This window comes from Hemitrygon akajei, chromosome 21 (assembly GCF_048418815.1).
Source record: "Hemitrygon akajei chromosome 21, sHemAka1.3, whole genome shotgun sequence".
NCBI classification, from domain to species: domain Eukaryota; kingdom Metazoa; phylum Chordata; class Chondrichthyes; order Myliobatiformes; family Dasyatidae; genus Hemitrygon; species Hemitrygon akajei.
Genome location: NC_133144.1, coordinates 17,107,918 through 17,126,019, shown reverse-complemented (window position 1 = coordinate 17,126,019; position 18,102 = coordinate 17,107,918). Strand labels below are relative to the sequence as shown.

General features: G+C 41.6%; 1 protein-coding gene across 1 annotated transcript in view; it reads right to left on the bottom strand.

Annotated features, from left to right (window-relative positions):
- Positions 1 to 6,658: 6,658 nt before the first annotated feature.
- The window catches only part of ireb2 (iron-responsive element binding protein 2), a 72,043-nt gene continuing 60,599 nt past the window's right edge, over positions 6,659 to 18,102 (bottom strand). Inside the window, exons 18-22 of the mRNA XM_073024888.1 lie at positions 14,510 to 14,652; positions 13,791 to 13,938; positions 13,570 to 13,692; positions 13,300 to 13,485; positions 6,659 to 7,553 (exon numbers count right to left, since the gene is read on the bottom strand). Of these exons, the coding sequence (XP_072880989.1) occupies positions 7,443 to 7,553; positions 13,300 to 13,485; positions 13,570 to 13,692; positions 13,791 to 13,938; positions 14,510 to 14,652 (711 nt within the window). The 3' untranslated portion in view covers positions 6,659 to 7,442. The remainder of the gene's footprint in view (positions 7,554 to 13,299; positions 13,486 to 13,569; positions 13,693 to 13,790; positions 13,939 to 14,509; positions 14,653 to 18,102) is intronic.

Below are 18,102 nucleotides of genomic sequence, written 5' to 3'. Positions count from 1 at the left end.
TTAAGCCATTCCCACCCGCTCCCCTCCCCCATATGCCTATCACCCCCTTCACATAAATCCATCTATCGCTGGCCAGCTCTTGTTCAAAGTTCAAAGCAAATTCATTATCAAAGTACATATATGTTGCCAAATACTACCTTGAGATTCATTTTCATGCGAGCATCTGCAAGAAAAATAAGTACAATGGACATACATAAACAAAGACCGATAAACAACAAAGGTGCAAACCTGTGCAGATAAAAAATATAGAGAGAACATGGTTTGTAAGAGTCCTTGAAGGTGAGGTTGTAGTTCATAGAATCAGTTCAGAGTTGAGGTGAGTGAAGTTCTCCACAGCAGTTTAGGAATCTGGTGCTTGTAGGGTAATAACTGTTCCTGACCTGGTAGTGTGGGACCTAAGGCTCCTGTACACTGTGCCCCATGGTAGTAGCAGGAATAGAGCATGGTATGGATGATGAGAGGTTTTGATAATGGATGCCAGCCTTCTTGTAACAGTGCTCCATATAAATGTACTCAATGGTGTTGCTTCTGACTGACACAGCTGTATCCATCACTTTCTGTAGCATTTTTGTTCTGGGGCATCGATGTTTCTATACTTGTCGATGCAACCAGTTATGATACTCTCCACCATATAAGTTTGTCGAAGTTTTTAGAGACAAGCCAAATCTATGAAAACTTCTAAGAAAGTAGAGGCACTCTTGTACCTTCTTGTGATGGTATTTATGTGCTTGTCAGGAAAGATCCTCTGATATGTTAATACCAAGGAATTAAAAGCTATTGCCCCTATCCATCACTGATCCCCAAATAAGGACAGGGTTGTATTACTCCACTCTTCCAGAAGAGAGGGAGGCAAAAGACAGGAAATCATAGGCTAGTTAGCCTGACTCCAGTGGTTGGCTAAATGTTAAAGCCTATTACTAAGGATGATGAATCAGGGTACTTAGAGGCAAATGATAAAATAGGCTAAAGTCAGCATGGTTTTCTTAAGGGCAAATCTTGCCTGACTAAACTGTTGAAAATATTTTGAGCAAATAACAGGCAGGATTATCAAAGGGGACTCAGTGGATATTGTTTACTTGAATTTTCAAAAGCCTTTCAACAAGGTACTGCACATACGGCTGCTAAACAAAAGTCCATGGTATTACAGGAAGCATGGTCAGAAGATTGGCTGAATAACAAGACAAAATGGGAATGAAAGCTGCCAATGATGTTCTGCAGGTGTTGGGTGTTGGGACTGCTTCCTTTCATGTTAAACTGTATGTCAATGGTCTGAATGATGGAATGATGGAACTGACAGCTTTGTGGCCAAGTTTGCAGATGATACAAAGTTAGGTGGAGGGGCAGGTAGTGTTGTACAAGCAGGGAATCTGCAGAAGAGTTCAGAGAAATTAGGAAAATGGGTAAAGAAGTTGCAGATGGAATACAGTGTAGGGAAGTGTATGCTCATGTACTCTGGTGGAAGGAATAAAGGTATAGACAATTTTCTAAACAGGGTGCAAATTCAGAAGACAGAGATGCAAAGGGCGTTGAGAGTCCTAGTGCAGGGTTCCCTAAAGTTTAACTTGCAGATTGGTAAGGAGAGCTAATACAAACTCAGCATTCATTTTGAGAGGATGAAAATATACATGGGCACAATGTACCAGTACCAGCGACCTGGGTTCAATTCCCGCTGCTGCCAGTAAGGAGTTTGTACATTCTCCCTGTGACTGCATGGGCTTCCTCTAAGTGCTCTGGTTTCCTCTCACATTCCAAAGATATGCTGGTTGGTAGGTTAGTTGGTCATTTAGATTGTCCCATGATTAGGCTAGGATGAAATCAGAAGATTGCTGGGCAGTGCTTCGAAGGGCCGGGATGGCCTATTCCATATGTCAATCGAACAAACAATCAATCAATCAATAAACAAACAAATAAATAAATAAAAGCACAAATATAATGCTGAGTGTTCTGCCTCTAGAGGTGCAGTTTGTTTTGTACAAACATCACTTCCTATTCATAAGCTGTTTATTTACCTCATTTCCTCTGTGGGTTAATTTGGAGCAAACACAGCAGTAAGGCGTCCATCTCTGGCTACTCTTTAGTTGCCCTTGAAACAACAATATATTTTCACAAAACGTAGCGATGCCGCCAAATTCACGGCCTCTCTCCCAGATGAGCTCAATCACTTTTACGCTCGGTTTGATGTCGCTAATTCTGACATGTTGAGGAAAGCCACCGCTACAACCTGCAAGCTGGTCATCTCTGAGGCTGTTACCAGATGTTTCCGAGTGGACAGTCACAAATCTGCAGGACTGGACGGCTTCCCAGGGCGAGTACTCAGGATGTGCATGGCACAACTGGCAGGTGTGTTTACAAACGTTCTTAATCTCTCCCTCTCCTAATGTGGAGTGCCCTTCTGCTTCTAACTACTGGTATCCACATTTGCCTTCCTCACCAGTGATTCAAACTGCAAACTAACCTTTAGGAATCCTGCACAAGGACTCCCAAATCCCTTTCCATCTCAGTTTTTTTGTATCTTTTTCTCCATTTAGAAAAGTCTATGCCTTTATTTCCTCTACCAAAGTGCATGACCACACACTTCCTGACACAGTATTCTATCTATCTGCTATGACTTTGCCCATTCTCCTAAATTTGTCCAAGTCCTCTGTAGCCTTTATGTTTCCTCAACACTGCCCCTCCACCTATCTTTGTATCATCCTCAAACTTGACTGCAAAGCCACCAATACCACCATCCAAATCATTGACATATAATGTAAAAACGGTCCCGACACATACCTTTATAGAACACCACTAGTCACCAGCAGCCAACATGAAAAGGCTCCCGTTATTCCCACACTTTGCTCCTGCCCATCAGCTAATGCTCTGTCCATGCTAGTACCTTTGCAGTAATACCATGGGCTCTTGTTAAGCAGCTTCATGTGTAGTATTTTGTCAAAGCCCTTCTGAAAATCTAAATGCGCAGCATCCACTGATCCTCCTTTTGCCTATCCTGCTTGTTATTTCTTCAAAGAATTCCAATAGACTTGACAGGCAATTCCAACAGACTTGTCCATGCTGACTTTGGCCTATTTTATCATGTGCCTCCAAGTACATTATTAATAATGGATACCACTATCTTCCCAACCACTGAAGTCAGACTAATCGGCCTCTAATTACCTTTCTTCTGCCTCCCTCCCTTTTTTGAAGAGTGGACTTACATTTGAAAATATCCATTCCTCTGGAACTATGAAAGGATCTATAAATTCTTGAAAGATCATTGTAAATGCCTCCAGATCTCTTCAGAACCCTGGGGTGTAGACCATTCTAGTAATGGCAACTTCACTTACTTCTCCCCCTGCACTCTCAAACTTCCAGCATACTGCTAGAGTGAAGACTGATGCAAAATACTTATTTAGTCCGTCTACCATATCTTTGTCCCCCAATATTTTTGTACTCTATTTTATGCCCTCTCTCTCACTTTTATGTTGAATTCCCTGTCAGCCACTTTTGTGCCATCCTTCCTTTAGAATATTTCTTTGAGATGTATCTATCCTGTGCCTTCCAAATTCTAACCATTGCTGTTCTACCATCATTCCTGCTTGTGTCCCCTTCCAATCAGTTTTGGCCAGCTCCTCTCTCATGCCTCTGTAATTCCCTTTACTCCACTCTAACAATGGCGCATCTGACTTTAGCTTCTCCTCAAATTGCAAGGTGAATTCTGATATATTATGATCCCTGCCCCAAGGATTGCTTTACCTTAAACTATCTAATCAATTCCAGAATAGCTGATCCCCTAGTGGGCTCAACCTGAGCTACGTACTACAAATTCCTCCTCTTGGAATCCAGCATCCACATTTTTCCAGTCTCCCTGCATATTGAAATCCCCCATGACCATCATAACATTGCTCTTTTAACAAGTATTTTCCAGGTCCCATTGTAATTTGTAGCCCACATCTTTACTACTGTTCAGAGGTCTGTATTTTTACCCATGCAATTTCTTAGCAAGGGTAAAAAGACCCTCACAAACTTATCAAGCATACCGTTGCCAGAAAACCTGTCCTAATTCACATTTAGTTCATTTCTGATACTATCATAAAAGGCCATTCTCCAATTTAGGATTTCAGCCTGGGGACCAGACCTATCCTTCTCCATAATTATCTTGAAACTAAAGGCAATTATGATCACTAGATCCAGTGCTCCCCTACACACACTTCTGCCCTGTCTCATTCCTCAATAGGAGATCCAGTATTACAGTCTCTCTACTTGGGACCTCTATTTATTGCTTAAGGAAACATTCCCGAACACATTTAACAAACTCCATCCATCTAGCCCTTTTATTGTATAGGATTTGCAGTCATCAGTATGTGGAAATCAATTACTATAACAACTTTGTTTCTTGCAACTGTCTGCGATCTCTCTACAAATTTGCTCCTTTAAATCCCACTACTGGGTGGTCTGTAATATAATCCCATTAATCTGATCACTCTTTTCTTACTCCTTAGTTCCACCCATATAGCCTCAACTGGCGAGCTCACCAGTCCATCCTGTATGAGCATTGCCTTGATTTTTTCCACTAGTAGTGCCACCCTTCCACCTTTAATCCCTCCAGCTCTATCATGTCTAAATCAAAGATACTTGGACCACTAAGATGCCAGACCTGCCCCTTCTGTAGCCAAGTTTTGCTATTAGTTACAGTATCATAATTCAACATCCTGGTCTATGCTCCATGCTTATCTGCCTTTCCTACAATGCTCTGTGCATTGAAACAAGACACAATTCAGAACATTACTCCCATCACGCTCAATCTTTACATTCTTGTCTTTGTATATAGGGTTAACAATATATTTTCCCATAACCATTCCACTATCTGCTCTGGTGCTCTTGTTTCTATCCCCTGCAACTCGAGTTTAAACCGCACCCCCTTTCCCCTCCCCCCCATGTGCAGCACACGCAAACGTTCCCACACGGATATCTTGCAAACTGTCCCTTCTATGCAGAACCCACCTTCCCTGAAAAAGTGTCCAATGATCCAAAAGTGTGAAGTCCTCCCTCCTGCACCATGTCTTTAGCCACATTTATCTTCCTAGTTCTGGCCTTACTAGCAGAGTCAACAATCATGAGATCACAATCCTGTCAGCACCCAACTCTCTGAACTCAGTTTGCAGGACCCCATTAACCATCCTATTCATGTCATTGGTACTGACGTGGACCATGACCTTCTATTGCTCATTTTCCCATTGCTATGCACCAAATCAGAGTTCCCTGACTTTGGTACCTAGGAGGCAACTTGCCATCTGGGAATCTCGTTCTCGGACAGGAATCCCCTTTCTGTTCCCCTAACCATTGAATACCCTACCCTAGAACTCACCTCTTCTCCCCCTTCTCTTCTGAGAACAGAGCCAAACTCAGTGCCAGAGACCTGACTGTTGTGGTTTTCCTCTTCCAGGTCATCTCCCCAACAGTACCTGTTGTTGATGGGAACACCTACAAGAGTACCCTACACTGGCTGCTATCCCCTTTGTCCTCCTGATAGTCACCCAGTTGCCTGTGTCCTGCGCCTTGGGTGTAACTACTTCCCTGGATCACCTGTCAACTGGCCCCTCAGCATCCAAAATCACCCAGAGTTCATCCAGACCCAGTGCTAATTACTTAACAGTCTGTAGAAGCTACAGCTAGAAGCGTTTCTGGCAGATGTTATCAGCAGCGACATTGGAGGGTCTCCCTGCTTCCCCACATCCCACAAGAGGTGCATTCCACTATCCTGCCTGGCATTCCCACAACTCTAACTATGCAATAAGAAAGAAGTTAACCAGCTACAAAATCCACCTAGAACCTCTGCCTCTCCTCTCTGGGGCCTCTATATATTAGCCAAAGCCTCAGCTCCTGAAACTTCTTTTTAATAGGCCCTTGTCAAGTACCTAATTACTGCACGATCTGTGGCACGCAAGATGTCCTGATAGCACCTGCTCCTTTCTTGTCAATTCTCGCTTCCACTACACACAATCCAATGTATCCTAGTGATCTGTGGCGCACGGCATGTCCCAACTGAACCAGCTCGTTTCTTTTCAATTCTCGCTCCTGCTATGCACAATCCAAAGGCTCCGAATGATCTGTGGCCTGCAGAATACTCCACGCTGTCATTCCATCTGGGCTCAAGTGCTGGAGGCCTCAAAGACTTAGTTTTTCAATTGTTACCTTGGGAAATCTGGCCAGTAACCCTGCAGCAATTGCACAGATTTTTCATTTCAAAAGTAAAGGCTTGGGGAGAGGCATGGTTTCACACCAACTATCACAGCGTCACTGAGGGCAGGCCCAACCCAAAGACAAAATAGCTTTGTAAATTTTCTCCCAGCAAAAAAGTAACAAGCCTGTGTGGGTGCTCATCAATGAAGCCAGTTCGTGGCTGCAAGACTGTGTGTTCTGTACCAATGGATTAATGAAATTTCTTGCAAAGTAAACATTTAATTTCCATTAAATTTCTCCTGAAAGAATAAGCTAACTGTCTGAAGAAATGTAGGAAATGAAACTGAGGCAGATACCATTCCAATATTGGACTTCTTTTGCTAATGGGTTATCCCTGTTAACAAATATACTCATGCAACTTTAGTGTCACCACATGGAATCTTGATCATAATATTCAAAAAGCTTTGTGTTGGACTTTTCACAAATTACCAAACAGCAATTTATGGCTCTGATAGTTTATTCTTACAATCTATTAAAAATGTACAATTCATCAGTAGCATTTTGTACGGTATTGTCACTAAAATACACTTGTGTTGGATACTTATTATATAATACCAAATATTTGAATGCTTCACTGTGATGTAGTTCTTGCCTGTCCAGTAAAATCTCAAATCATCAGCCACACTGCTTCTGGTCCAAGGTCCAAGCATTGTGGCTTCCTTCCCTCAAAAAGCTTCACTTCACAGTATTCTCAATAGGCATGTCAGTTTTCTCTTTTCCATTTGGGAGACCCACTTAGAGTAGAAGGCTGAGCCAAGGCCAAATCAGGGAAAAGCACGGTTGGGAAAAAAACTGGGAGTTTACAGACATAAAGGGCTTGCAGAAACAAAACCAGAATAACCCCATGATATAAAAAAAACTTTTACAGGAAGAAGGCATTAGTGAATTAAATGAACAATGATGTCAGTGGATTGGCGTCTGAACTGAAAGGGTCCATTTTGTGGCACACGCTTCATGTACAGGAGATTAAGTTACAAAACAGGTACGAAAAATTAATACAGTGATTATAAACTTAAGATGAAGAAACAAATATACTTGAAGGCAAGAAATCTATTCACAGCCAGTTGCAAGGTGCAAGTAGACAGTTTCTGAAATATACAATACACCTGGCAGGAAGGATGTCAACAGTTAATCCAGCGCTCCAGCAGAGATGGATGCAATAACGTTATCCATGGACGGGATCCAAAACATGGTGCAGATAAAGTCAAATGATGGAACAGTTGTTATAACATCTTTCTAGCGACATAGTTCAAAATACCACCTTGCTTGTAAAAGGTGACTTCCATTTGATTGTCGAACTTTGCCACAGCACTGAATGCTTTTCCTGTGTTTGTCTGCAAGAGAGAATATTTGATAAATTTATATAATGCAGACACACAATGACAGTTTATTTTTCCTGTTTTCTTCTGATTAGTCAGGGCGGATAGTGAAATTTCTCTGGTACTTTATTAGCTGCACCAAAGGGTGTTTACGGCAGAACAACTTGATTCTGCTCTTACTGTATGTCTTAGGGTATAACGGACAGCAGCAATAGAGGACAATAAACCATAAGACATAGGAGCACAATTAGGCCATTCTGCACATTCCATTGTGGCTGATTTATTAACCATCTCAACCCCATTCTCCTGTTTTCACCCTGTAACCTTTGATGGCCTTACTAATCAAGAACCTATGCTTTGTGATAAGGTGTGAGAAGAACAACCCAAGACTGAACGTGGAGAGTGTGGAGAAGACTAAGGAAATCATTGCGGACTTGGGGAAGGTGCAGATGAACATGGCTCCTCCATAGACAGGGTTAAGTGTACCAACCTCCTCTTTTTGACTTTCTACCATCGGGCAGGAGACTCCAATGCATAAAAACAAGATTGGTCAATATGGAAACCAGTTTCTTCCATCAGGACATTAGGCTTCTGAACTCCCTGCCACATCACATTCACAGTACCAGTTCTGTACTTGACAATACATAATTTATGCACTTTAGTTTATTTATGTGTAATCCATCCGTAGATTTCATCCTTACTTTCCTAAGTTATTATGTGCTATGTATACTACAGTGCTTTATACTCCAGTTCAGAGAAACATTGTCTCATTTGATGATGTACACCTATATGGATGAACTTGACTTTAAATATACCCAATGATTTGGCCCCTACAGCCATCTGTGGCAATGAATTCACCATCCTCTGGCTAAAGAAATTCCTCATCGCCTTTCTAAAAGGATATCCTTCTATTCTGAGGCTGTGCCCTCTGGTCCAAGACTCCCCCCACTATAGGAAACATCCTCCCAATGTCCACTCTATTTAGGCCTCACAATATTCAATAGGCTTCAATGAGATCCTCCCTCATTCTTCTAAACCCGAGAGAGTACAGGCCCTGAACAATCAAATGCTCCTCGTACATTAACCCTTTCATTCTCAGGATCATTCTTGTGAATCTCCTCTGGACCCTCTCCAATGCCAGCACATCCTTTCTTAGATAAGGAGCCCGAAGCTGCTCACAATACTCCAAGCATGGTTTGGCCAATGCCTTATAACTATCAGGTTCAGGAATAGTTATTACCTCTCAACCAGAAGCTCTTGAAACAGTGGGGATAACTTCATACAGCTTCACTCACTCCAAAACTGAACTGTCCACACATCTATGGATTCACTTTCATGGACTTTATCTCATGTTCTTGCTATTTATCGCCTATTTATTATTATGATTGTTTTATTCTTTTTGTACTTGCACATTTTATTGACTTTAGCTCACTGGTTGTCCACCTTGTGTGTAGTTTTTCATTGATTCTACGGTGTTTCTTTGTATATAATGTGAATGCCCACAAGAAAAAGAATCTCAGGCAGTTTATGGTGACATACATGTACTCTGATAACAAATTTACTTACTTTATAAAACCTCAGCATTACATCCTTGCTTTTATATTCAATGCTAACATTGTCTTCCTTACCACTGACTTAAGCAAGTTAACCTTTAGGCAATCCTGCATGAGGACTCCCAAGTCCCTTTGCACCTCTGATTCCAGAATTTTCTCCCCACTTAACAAACAGTCTACACCTTTACTCCTTCCACTAAAGTGCATGACCATACACTTCCCTATACTATATTCCATCTGCCACTTCTTGGTCCTTTCTCCTAATCTGTCTTATTCCTTCTGTAGACTCACTGCTTCCTCAACACTACCTGCCTTACTACCCATCTTCGTACTGTTCACCAAACAGTAAGACTCCTTTATTCCAACTCTTTACTCCCTGCCAATCAGCAAATCTTCTATCCATGCTAGTAACTTTCTTGTAATACCATGGGCTCTTATTTTGTTCAGCAGCCTCATGCATGACACATTGTGAAAGACCTTCTGAAAATCCAAGTAAACAACACCCCCTTTGTCTCACTTGTCTGTTATTTCCTCAAAGAATTCCAACAGATGTCAAACAAGGTTTCCCCTCAAGGAAATCATGCTGACTTTGACCTATTTTATCACGTGCCTCTTCCGAGAACCCCAAAACCCATCGTTAATAACAGACTCCAACATCTACCCAACCACTGAAGTCAGGCTAACTGCCTTTTGCCTCCCTCTCTTCTTAAAGAATAGAGTGGCATTTGCAATTTTCCAGTCCTCCAAAATCATTGCAGAACCGACTGATTCTTAGAGATTGTGGAAGTATGCCACCACAATCTCTTCAGCTCCTTCTTTCAGAACCCTCTGGTGTAGTCTCTGGTCCAAGTGACTTGTCCACCTTCAGACCTTTCAGGTCCCTCACCCAACCATCCCTTTCTCTTAATTTCTCCGTCTCCGCCACATCTGTTCTCAGGATGAGGCTTTTCATTCCAGAATGAAGGAAATATCCTCTTTCTTCAAAAAGGGGCTTCCCTTCCTCCACCATCAATGCTGTCCTCAACTGCATCTCTTCCATTTTGCACACATCTGCTTTCAACCCATCCTCCCGCCACCCTACCAGGGATAAGGTTCCTCTTTTTCTCACCTACCACCCCATCAGGCTCTGCATCCAGCACATAATTCTCCGGAACTTCTGCCATTTCCAATGGGATCCCACCACTAAGCATATCTTCCCCTCCCCCCCCACCCCCACTTTCTGCTTTCCACAGGGATCACCTCCCCACTGATCTCCTTCCTGGCACTTATCCTTGCAAGCGAAACAAGTGCTACATCTGCCCCTACACCTCCTCCCTCACTACCATTCAGGGCCCCAGACAGTCCTTCCAAGTGAGGTGACACTTCACCTGTGAGTAGGGTAGGGTCACTTACTATGATTGGTGCTCCCGGTGTGGCCTCCTGAAATCGATGAGACCAGATGTAGATTGGGAGACTACTTCTCTGACCACCTACACTCTGTTTGACAGAAAAAGCAGGATTTCCCAGTGGCCACCCATTTTAATTCCACTTCCCATTCCCATTCTGATATCCATGGCTTCCTCCGCTGCTGAGATGAGGCCACACTGAGGTTGGAGCTTATATTCTGTCTGGGTAGCCTCCAACCTGATGGCATGAATATAGATTTCTCGAACTTCCGGTAATAACCCTTCCCCCACTTCACCATTCCCATCCCCCTTTCCCACTCTCATCTTATCTCCTTGCCTGCCCATCACCTCTCCCGGCACTCCTCCCCCTTTTTCTTTCTTCCATGGCTTCCTGTCCTCTCTCCTTTTAAGATTCCCCCTTCTCCAGCCCTGTATCTCTTTCACCAATCAACTTCCCAGCACTTTACTTCACCCCTCCCCTCTCAGTTTCAGCTATCACCTCCCACCTTTTAACTCTACTCATCTTCCCCCCCCCACCCCCGCTGAAGGGTCTCAGCCTGAAACATCGACTGTACTCTTTTCCATAGATACCGCCTGGCCTGCTGAGTTCCTCCAACATTTTGTATGTGTGGCTCCCCAACTACCTTCTCTTTAGTAATAGCAACTATACTCATTTCTGCCCCTTGACACTCTTGGACTTCTGGCATACGACAGGTGAAGACTGATATTTCTTTGTTCTTCCATTACTAGCTCTCCATGTGAGTAGAACAGGGAGCTAAACACAGAGCCTTTGTGATGCATCTATGCTGATGGTGACAGTGGAGGAGATGCTGTGGGGTCTGTAAGCGAGGAAATCAAGGATCCAGATGCACAAGGAATGTTCCAGCTTATTGATTTAGTTTTGAGGGGTTGATAGTGTTGAAGGCAGAGCCATAGCCAATGAGCAGCATCACTGTGCAGATGTTCCAGGGCTGAGTGAAGAGCCAATGAAATGGTATCTGCTGTTGATCTCTTGTTACAGCAGGCAAATTGGAGTGGATCCAAATCACTCCTCAGGCAGGAGTTGATATGTTTCATCGCCGACCTCTCAAAGCACTTCATCACAGTGGATTAAAGTTCTACTGGACAATGGTCATTCAGGCAGTGTTCTTGGGCACCAGTATAACTGAAGCCTGCTTGAAGCAGGTGGGTACCTCAGACTGTCAAATTGAGAGGTTAAACACTCCGGCCAGTTGATTAGCACAGGTCGTCAGTACATCGATTGGGCAGATGCTTTTCATGAGCTCACCCTCCTGGGGGATGCTCTCACATCCGCCTCAGCGAATTAAGTCATAGGGTCTTTGTGAGACCGTGAAGGTGTCTCCATTCTGTTGGTCACAGGAAGAATAAAAGGTATTGAGCTCAGCTGGGGGCAAACCCTTGTTGTCACATATGTTGCTTGGTTTTATTTTGTAGGAGGTGATAGCATTCAAGCACTGCCCCAACAGTCCAGCATCCTTCTGTGCTTCAAGTTTAGTCCGGAATTGCTACTTCGCATGTGCGATGCCTTCCTGAAGAATGTAACTGGACCTCTTGTACTTTCATGGATTGCCAGACCTGAACGCCTCTGATCTGGTCTTCAGCAGATTGAGGATTGCTTGGTTGGGGAAATCTGAATAATTTTGTGGGACATACTTATCCACAAGTGCCTTTATAAAGTCTGTGACAATCGTGGCGTATTCATTCAGATCCACTGATGAGTCCTTGAAAATGGCCCAGTCCACCAATCCGTAGCCTCTCTTTGTTGTCCTTACCTTGGGTGCCTTGCTCTTTAGCCGGAAGGAGGAGGGCGGCCAGATGATCAGATTTCCTGAACTGTGGTCTAGGGTTGGAATGGTAGAATTCCTGCTCATAGTGTAACAGTGGACATGGGTGTTGAGACCCCCTGGTGCTGCATGTGAAAATTGAGCATTGATTTCTTTAAGTAAGCCTAATTGAAGTCTCTGGCAATTACTTGAAAGGTGTCAGGGTAGGGTGCTTCTTCTTTGCTAAATGCGATACTCAGTAAAAGTGTTTGCTTAACATCTGCCTTTGGGGTGTATGTAAACTCCTGTCAGCATCATGGAGGAGAACTCTCTCAGTAAGTAACATGACGGCACTTAACCATTAGATGTCCCAGGTCAGGAGAACAAGAGTGTCATAAGACCACTATGTCCGAACACCACTAAGAGCTTATCATGAAACACAAACCCCTACCCTTTGTCTTCATCAAGTATTCTGCAGTTCAGTCCTTCCAGTAGATCGAGAACACTCAGGGTGCATTGCTTGAGTAAGCCATGTATCAGTGGAACAGAGAACATAGTAAACCCTCATTTCCCTCCCATATATCAATCATCCCTTTCGAGGAAAGACTGTTTTCTAGCAACTGTACATGAGTTCACAAGATAATGGGTAGAGAAGTTTCACACCCTGATGCTTAAAGATCTCCCCTCTTTCCTCTCTTCGGGTGATGAACGAACTTCATTTGCCTGAAGGTGTCCTGTCTGCATTCTGAAGAGTAAAGTTTGCCAAGTCTTTCAGGAGATTGTAAAATCACTAGTTTGTTTATACTGTTCAAAAGTATGTTTCTTAATGTGAAATTATAAGCTTCAGATTGCAGTGATAATAGTTCAGAAATATATCTAGAAGTTTTGTGAGCTACTTGCAAAACTTCATCGTATATCACTAGCCATTTGTGATGTTGCTGCCTTGGTTTGGTTGTCTTTAGTTCTGATTTATACTTGCAGAACCAAAGAGAGCATGCAATGCTTAAAAAGTAATCTACACTAAAAGTTTTGCACATACCGTTATATCCACTGTTATCCCTGGAGACAAATCTTTAGGAATTATTATCGTATACCGCTCCTTTCCGGTGAGTCCTAGCTTATCTACATTTTCATCTGGAAGAAACTGAAGGGGAATGACACCCATTCCAATCAAGTGATTCTTGTGCATTTTCTCATAGCTCTCAGCTAGAATGGCTTTCACGCCCTGCAGAGGATATAAGAGGATTAAACTAGCAAATTAAAGCAGAAGTTAATGGTGGTTCTTATAGTCAACAGAAAGGAACTGTACCAGCAAATATGGTCCTTTGGCAGCCCAATCCCTCGAACTACCCAAGCCATATTTTTTCCCAGCTAAGATGATTAATGAAAATCCTTCCCTCTGGTATCGCTCTGCTGCATCAAACACATCGAGCTGCAAAGGTAAAATAAAGGGACACAGCATGAGCATAAAGAGAAATATGCAAACAATTTTATTCTTCTGTTAAAGTATAAATGATCCCAAGTACTTACTGTTTGACCAGAAGGTATGTGTAATGTTTTAGGTGCAGTTTTGCCAATAAATTTGTTCAGGAGCCTAATATTGGCAAAGGTCCCTCGGGTCATCACAGCATCGTTACCCCTTCGGGCTCCATAAGAATTAAACTCACGGGGAGTGAGGCTAAAGGTAAAAACAAGAATTTACATACAATTTCTCTTTGTAAACTGGGTTATTGTTTTAAGTGAATTCACAAAGAGAAAGAATTATAATTATAATATTTAATCCAACGCAAAGTGAACAGCATAGGAATAAATTAATGAGCTGCATTGCAAATGGGACTTAGCATAGAAAGTCCAAATTTGACATATTGTATCCTTGCCGGTTGTAAAAAGAGTCACTAAGCATTGTCGGAGCCACTCGTCCAGACGAATGCAGGTTTCAGTATATCACTGAGAGTCACTGCTTCAAACAACCTCTCAGTTAGTAAGCTCCAAAATGATTCCAACTTATGGCTGACAATATCTTCAACTCCTGCTTAACCTTTCTAACAACAACACTGTATCAATAACATTATTTTCAAAGAGAATAGAGACTTAGTTCTATTTCAGATTTTTATAATCATATTTTCTTTTTAAATCAACTCAGTTGAATTGGTTTATTTAGTTTGCATACTTTTAATAAGAAATTTAACATTCTCACTTTAAACACCATAATGAACAGTAATAGAGTGAAAATGCTGCCCCAAACTTACCCTCTGGAGGTCAGATATCTAGCTGCAGCACTGTTACGGGCTATACTGCCAGCTGGGGAGATGTGGTCAGTGGTAACAGAATCTCCCAGGTGTAGCAAGACATGGGCATTTTCAATGGACTGAGGGCAGCTGGGCTCTTTGGTCTAAAGAAAGAAAAAGGAAAGATGAATTGAAATGAAGACAACACATAAATGATTGAGACCACATTCACAATTACAGTAAAGATTGCATTTAATTTGTATACGGTAACATTCCTAAGACTAGTATGTGCCCACTGTCTTCCAAATAGGGGATAAAAGTGAGAGGCTGGGGAATAGGAAATGATTTCAGCCACCAACAGATCTAAAGACCTCAACTCCATTCTATTCCACTTGATCCTGTCCCTTTCCATCCACATCTGCGACGTTTCACATGCTCTCAATTTCCTCAACAACTTTCAATTCTTTGGCCCTGAGCAAATCATTGTCACCATGATTGTCCGGCCCCTATACACGTCTATTCCCCCATCAAGAAGGTCTTAAAGCTCTCCACTTCTTTCTTTACAAAAGACCCAACCAGGTCCCCTCCTCCATCAGACAGAACTGGTCCTCACTCTCAGCATTTTCTCCTTTGGCTCCTCCCACTTTCTCCAAACTCAAGAGGTAGACATGGGCACTCGCATGGGTTCCAGCTATTCCTGCCTTTTCATTGGCTACATCAAACAGTTCACCCTGCCCTTAAATTCACTAGGTCCATTCAGAAATGGACCTCTCTCCCCTCTTTTAATCTGTTAATCTCCGTATTTGGAGGCAAGTTGTCTACCAATACATTTCCTAAACCTACTGATTCCCAACCTACCTTCTGTAAAAATGATATTCCCTTTCCTCAGTTCCTTTGTCTCTACCACATATGTTCCCAGGATTGGGCCTTTCCACCATTGAAGCTGCCTTCACCCGCATTGCCTCCAATTCCCAGACACCCACGCTCACCCCATGTTCCCAACGCCTTAACAGGGATAGAGATCCTTACCTACCACCCCATGAGCCTCTGCATCCAACACATCATTCTTTACAACTTTCGCCATCTTCAAAGGGACCCTACCACCAAAATTATCTTTACTCCCTACCCTCGCCCATTCTCGACCTCTCCGCTTTCCGCAGGGATTGCTCCCTTCATGATTCCCTTGTCCATTCATCGCTCCTACTAACCTCCCTCATGGTACATATCCCTGCAAGCGATGCCACACCTCCATTCAGAAGCCCGAACATTCCTTCCAGATGAGGCAACACTTCACCTGTGAATCTGTCGGGGTAGTCCATTGTATTTGGTGCTCCAGGTGCGGCCTCCTTTACATTGGAGAGATCCAACGCAAATTGGGGGGCTGCTTTGTCGAGCACTGTGCTTCACCCGCCAAAAGCGGAATTTCCAGTGGCCAACCATTTTTATTCCTATCCCCATAGCAGTTCTGCAAGTCAGTCCATGACTTCCTCTTCTGCCACTCTTAGGTTGGAGGAGCAACAGCTCATATTCCATCTGGGTAGCCTCCGATCTGATGACATGAACATCAATTTCTCCTTCTGGTAATTTTTTTTTTCTTTACGCCTCTCCTTTTCTTCTATTCCCCACCTTGGCCTCTTACTCTTCTCCTCACCTGCCTATCATCTCACTTGGTTGGTTCCTCTCCTTCTTCCCGTTCTCCCATCACCCACTCTCCTCTATCAGATTCCTTCTTCTCCAACTCTTTAATTTTACCATCCACCTGACTTCACCTACAACCTTCTTGCTTGTCCTCCTTCCCTTACTCCCACCTTTTTATTCTGGCATTCCCCCCCCTTTCTTTCTTTCTTTTTCAATCTTTTTATTATTATTATTAATATCAACAAAATAAAATTGATACATAGATAATGGGATTACAAACATACACATTTCAACTGAACATGAAAGAATACATAAGCAATGATTACAGTATAAATGAGTATTCCCAAATCATGGACGATACAATATACAGATAAACAAGGCAAACCTAGGTATATCATAATATATATTTAAAAAAACAGAAAAAAGAAAAAGAAAAAAAAATTATGCAAAAAAACTAATCTAATAATCTAATAAGGAGGAAAAAAAACAAAAAAAGAAAAAAGAGAAAAAGAAAAAATGGAAAAAAAAGGCTGTTTATAATATCTCACAAAAATACAAAATCATCAGTGTCGTCAACTCCGATCCTCTCAACATATATAAAATCGAAACTGGAAAAACAAATAGGCTTGGAACAGGGTCATATTACATCATATGAAAATATTGAATAAATGGTCTCCATATCTTTTCAAATTTAATAGAAGTATCAAATACACCACTTCTAATTTTTTCTAAATTTAGACATAACATAGTTTGAGAAAACCAATGAAATACGGTAGGAGGATTAATTTCTTTCCAATTCAACAAAATAGATCTTCTAGCCATTAATGTAAGAAATGCAATCATTCAACAAGCAGAAGAGGATAAATGGAGTGAGTCCATCATTGGTAAACCAAAAATTGCAGTAATAGGATGAGGTTGTAAATCAATGTTCAATACCGCAGAAATAATATCAAAAATATCTTTCCAATATTTTTTCAAAAGCGAACACGACCAGAACATATGAGTTAAAGACGCTATCTCAGAATGACATCTGTCACAAATAGGATTTATATAGGAGTAAAAATGAGCCAACTTATCCTTGGACATATGAGCCCTGTGCACAAATTTAAACTGTATTAATGAATGTTTAGCACATATAGATGATGTATTAACTAATTGAAGAATTTTATCCCAATTCTCAATAGGGATAGTAAGGTTACGTTCTCTTTCCCAATCATTTTTAGCCTTATAAAAGGGCTCTGAACGTATCTTCATAATTATATAGTAAAGTTTTGATATTAGCCCTTTCTGAAAAGGAGTTAGTTCAAACAAATTCTCCAAAATACCTGAAGACACAAAATTTGGAAAAGTAGGAAGTACAGTATTTAAGAAATTCCTAATCTGTAAATATCAAAAAAAATGAAATCTAGGCAAATTATATTTATTAGATAATTGCTCAAAAGACATAAAACAATTATCCAAAAATAAATCGGAAAATCGTAGTAATCCTTTAGTCTTCTAAGCTGAATAAGCTTGGTCTATAATAGAAGGATAAAAAAAGCAATTGGATACAATAGGAATATTTAAAACAAACTGTGTCAACCCAAAATATTTCTGAAATTGAAACCATATACGTAAAGTATGTTTAACTATCGGGTTGTCAATTCGTTTCGGCAATTTAGAAAGAGCAAAGGGAAGAGAAGTCCCTAAAATAGAACCCAATGCAAATCCTTGTACAGATTTAATTTCCAGGTTCACCCAATGAGGGCTAAAAGATATATCCCAATCCTTTAACCAATATATCAAATATCGGATATTAACTGCCCAATAATAAAATCTAAAATTAGGCAAAGCCAATCCACCTTCCTTCCTTGCCTTCTGTAAATATATTTTACCTATGATTTTTATTCTGTCATATATATGAGGAAATTTTTGAATCAACATTAGCAAAAAAAGATTTCAGAATAAAAATTGGTACCGCATGAAATATATATAAA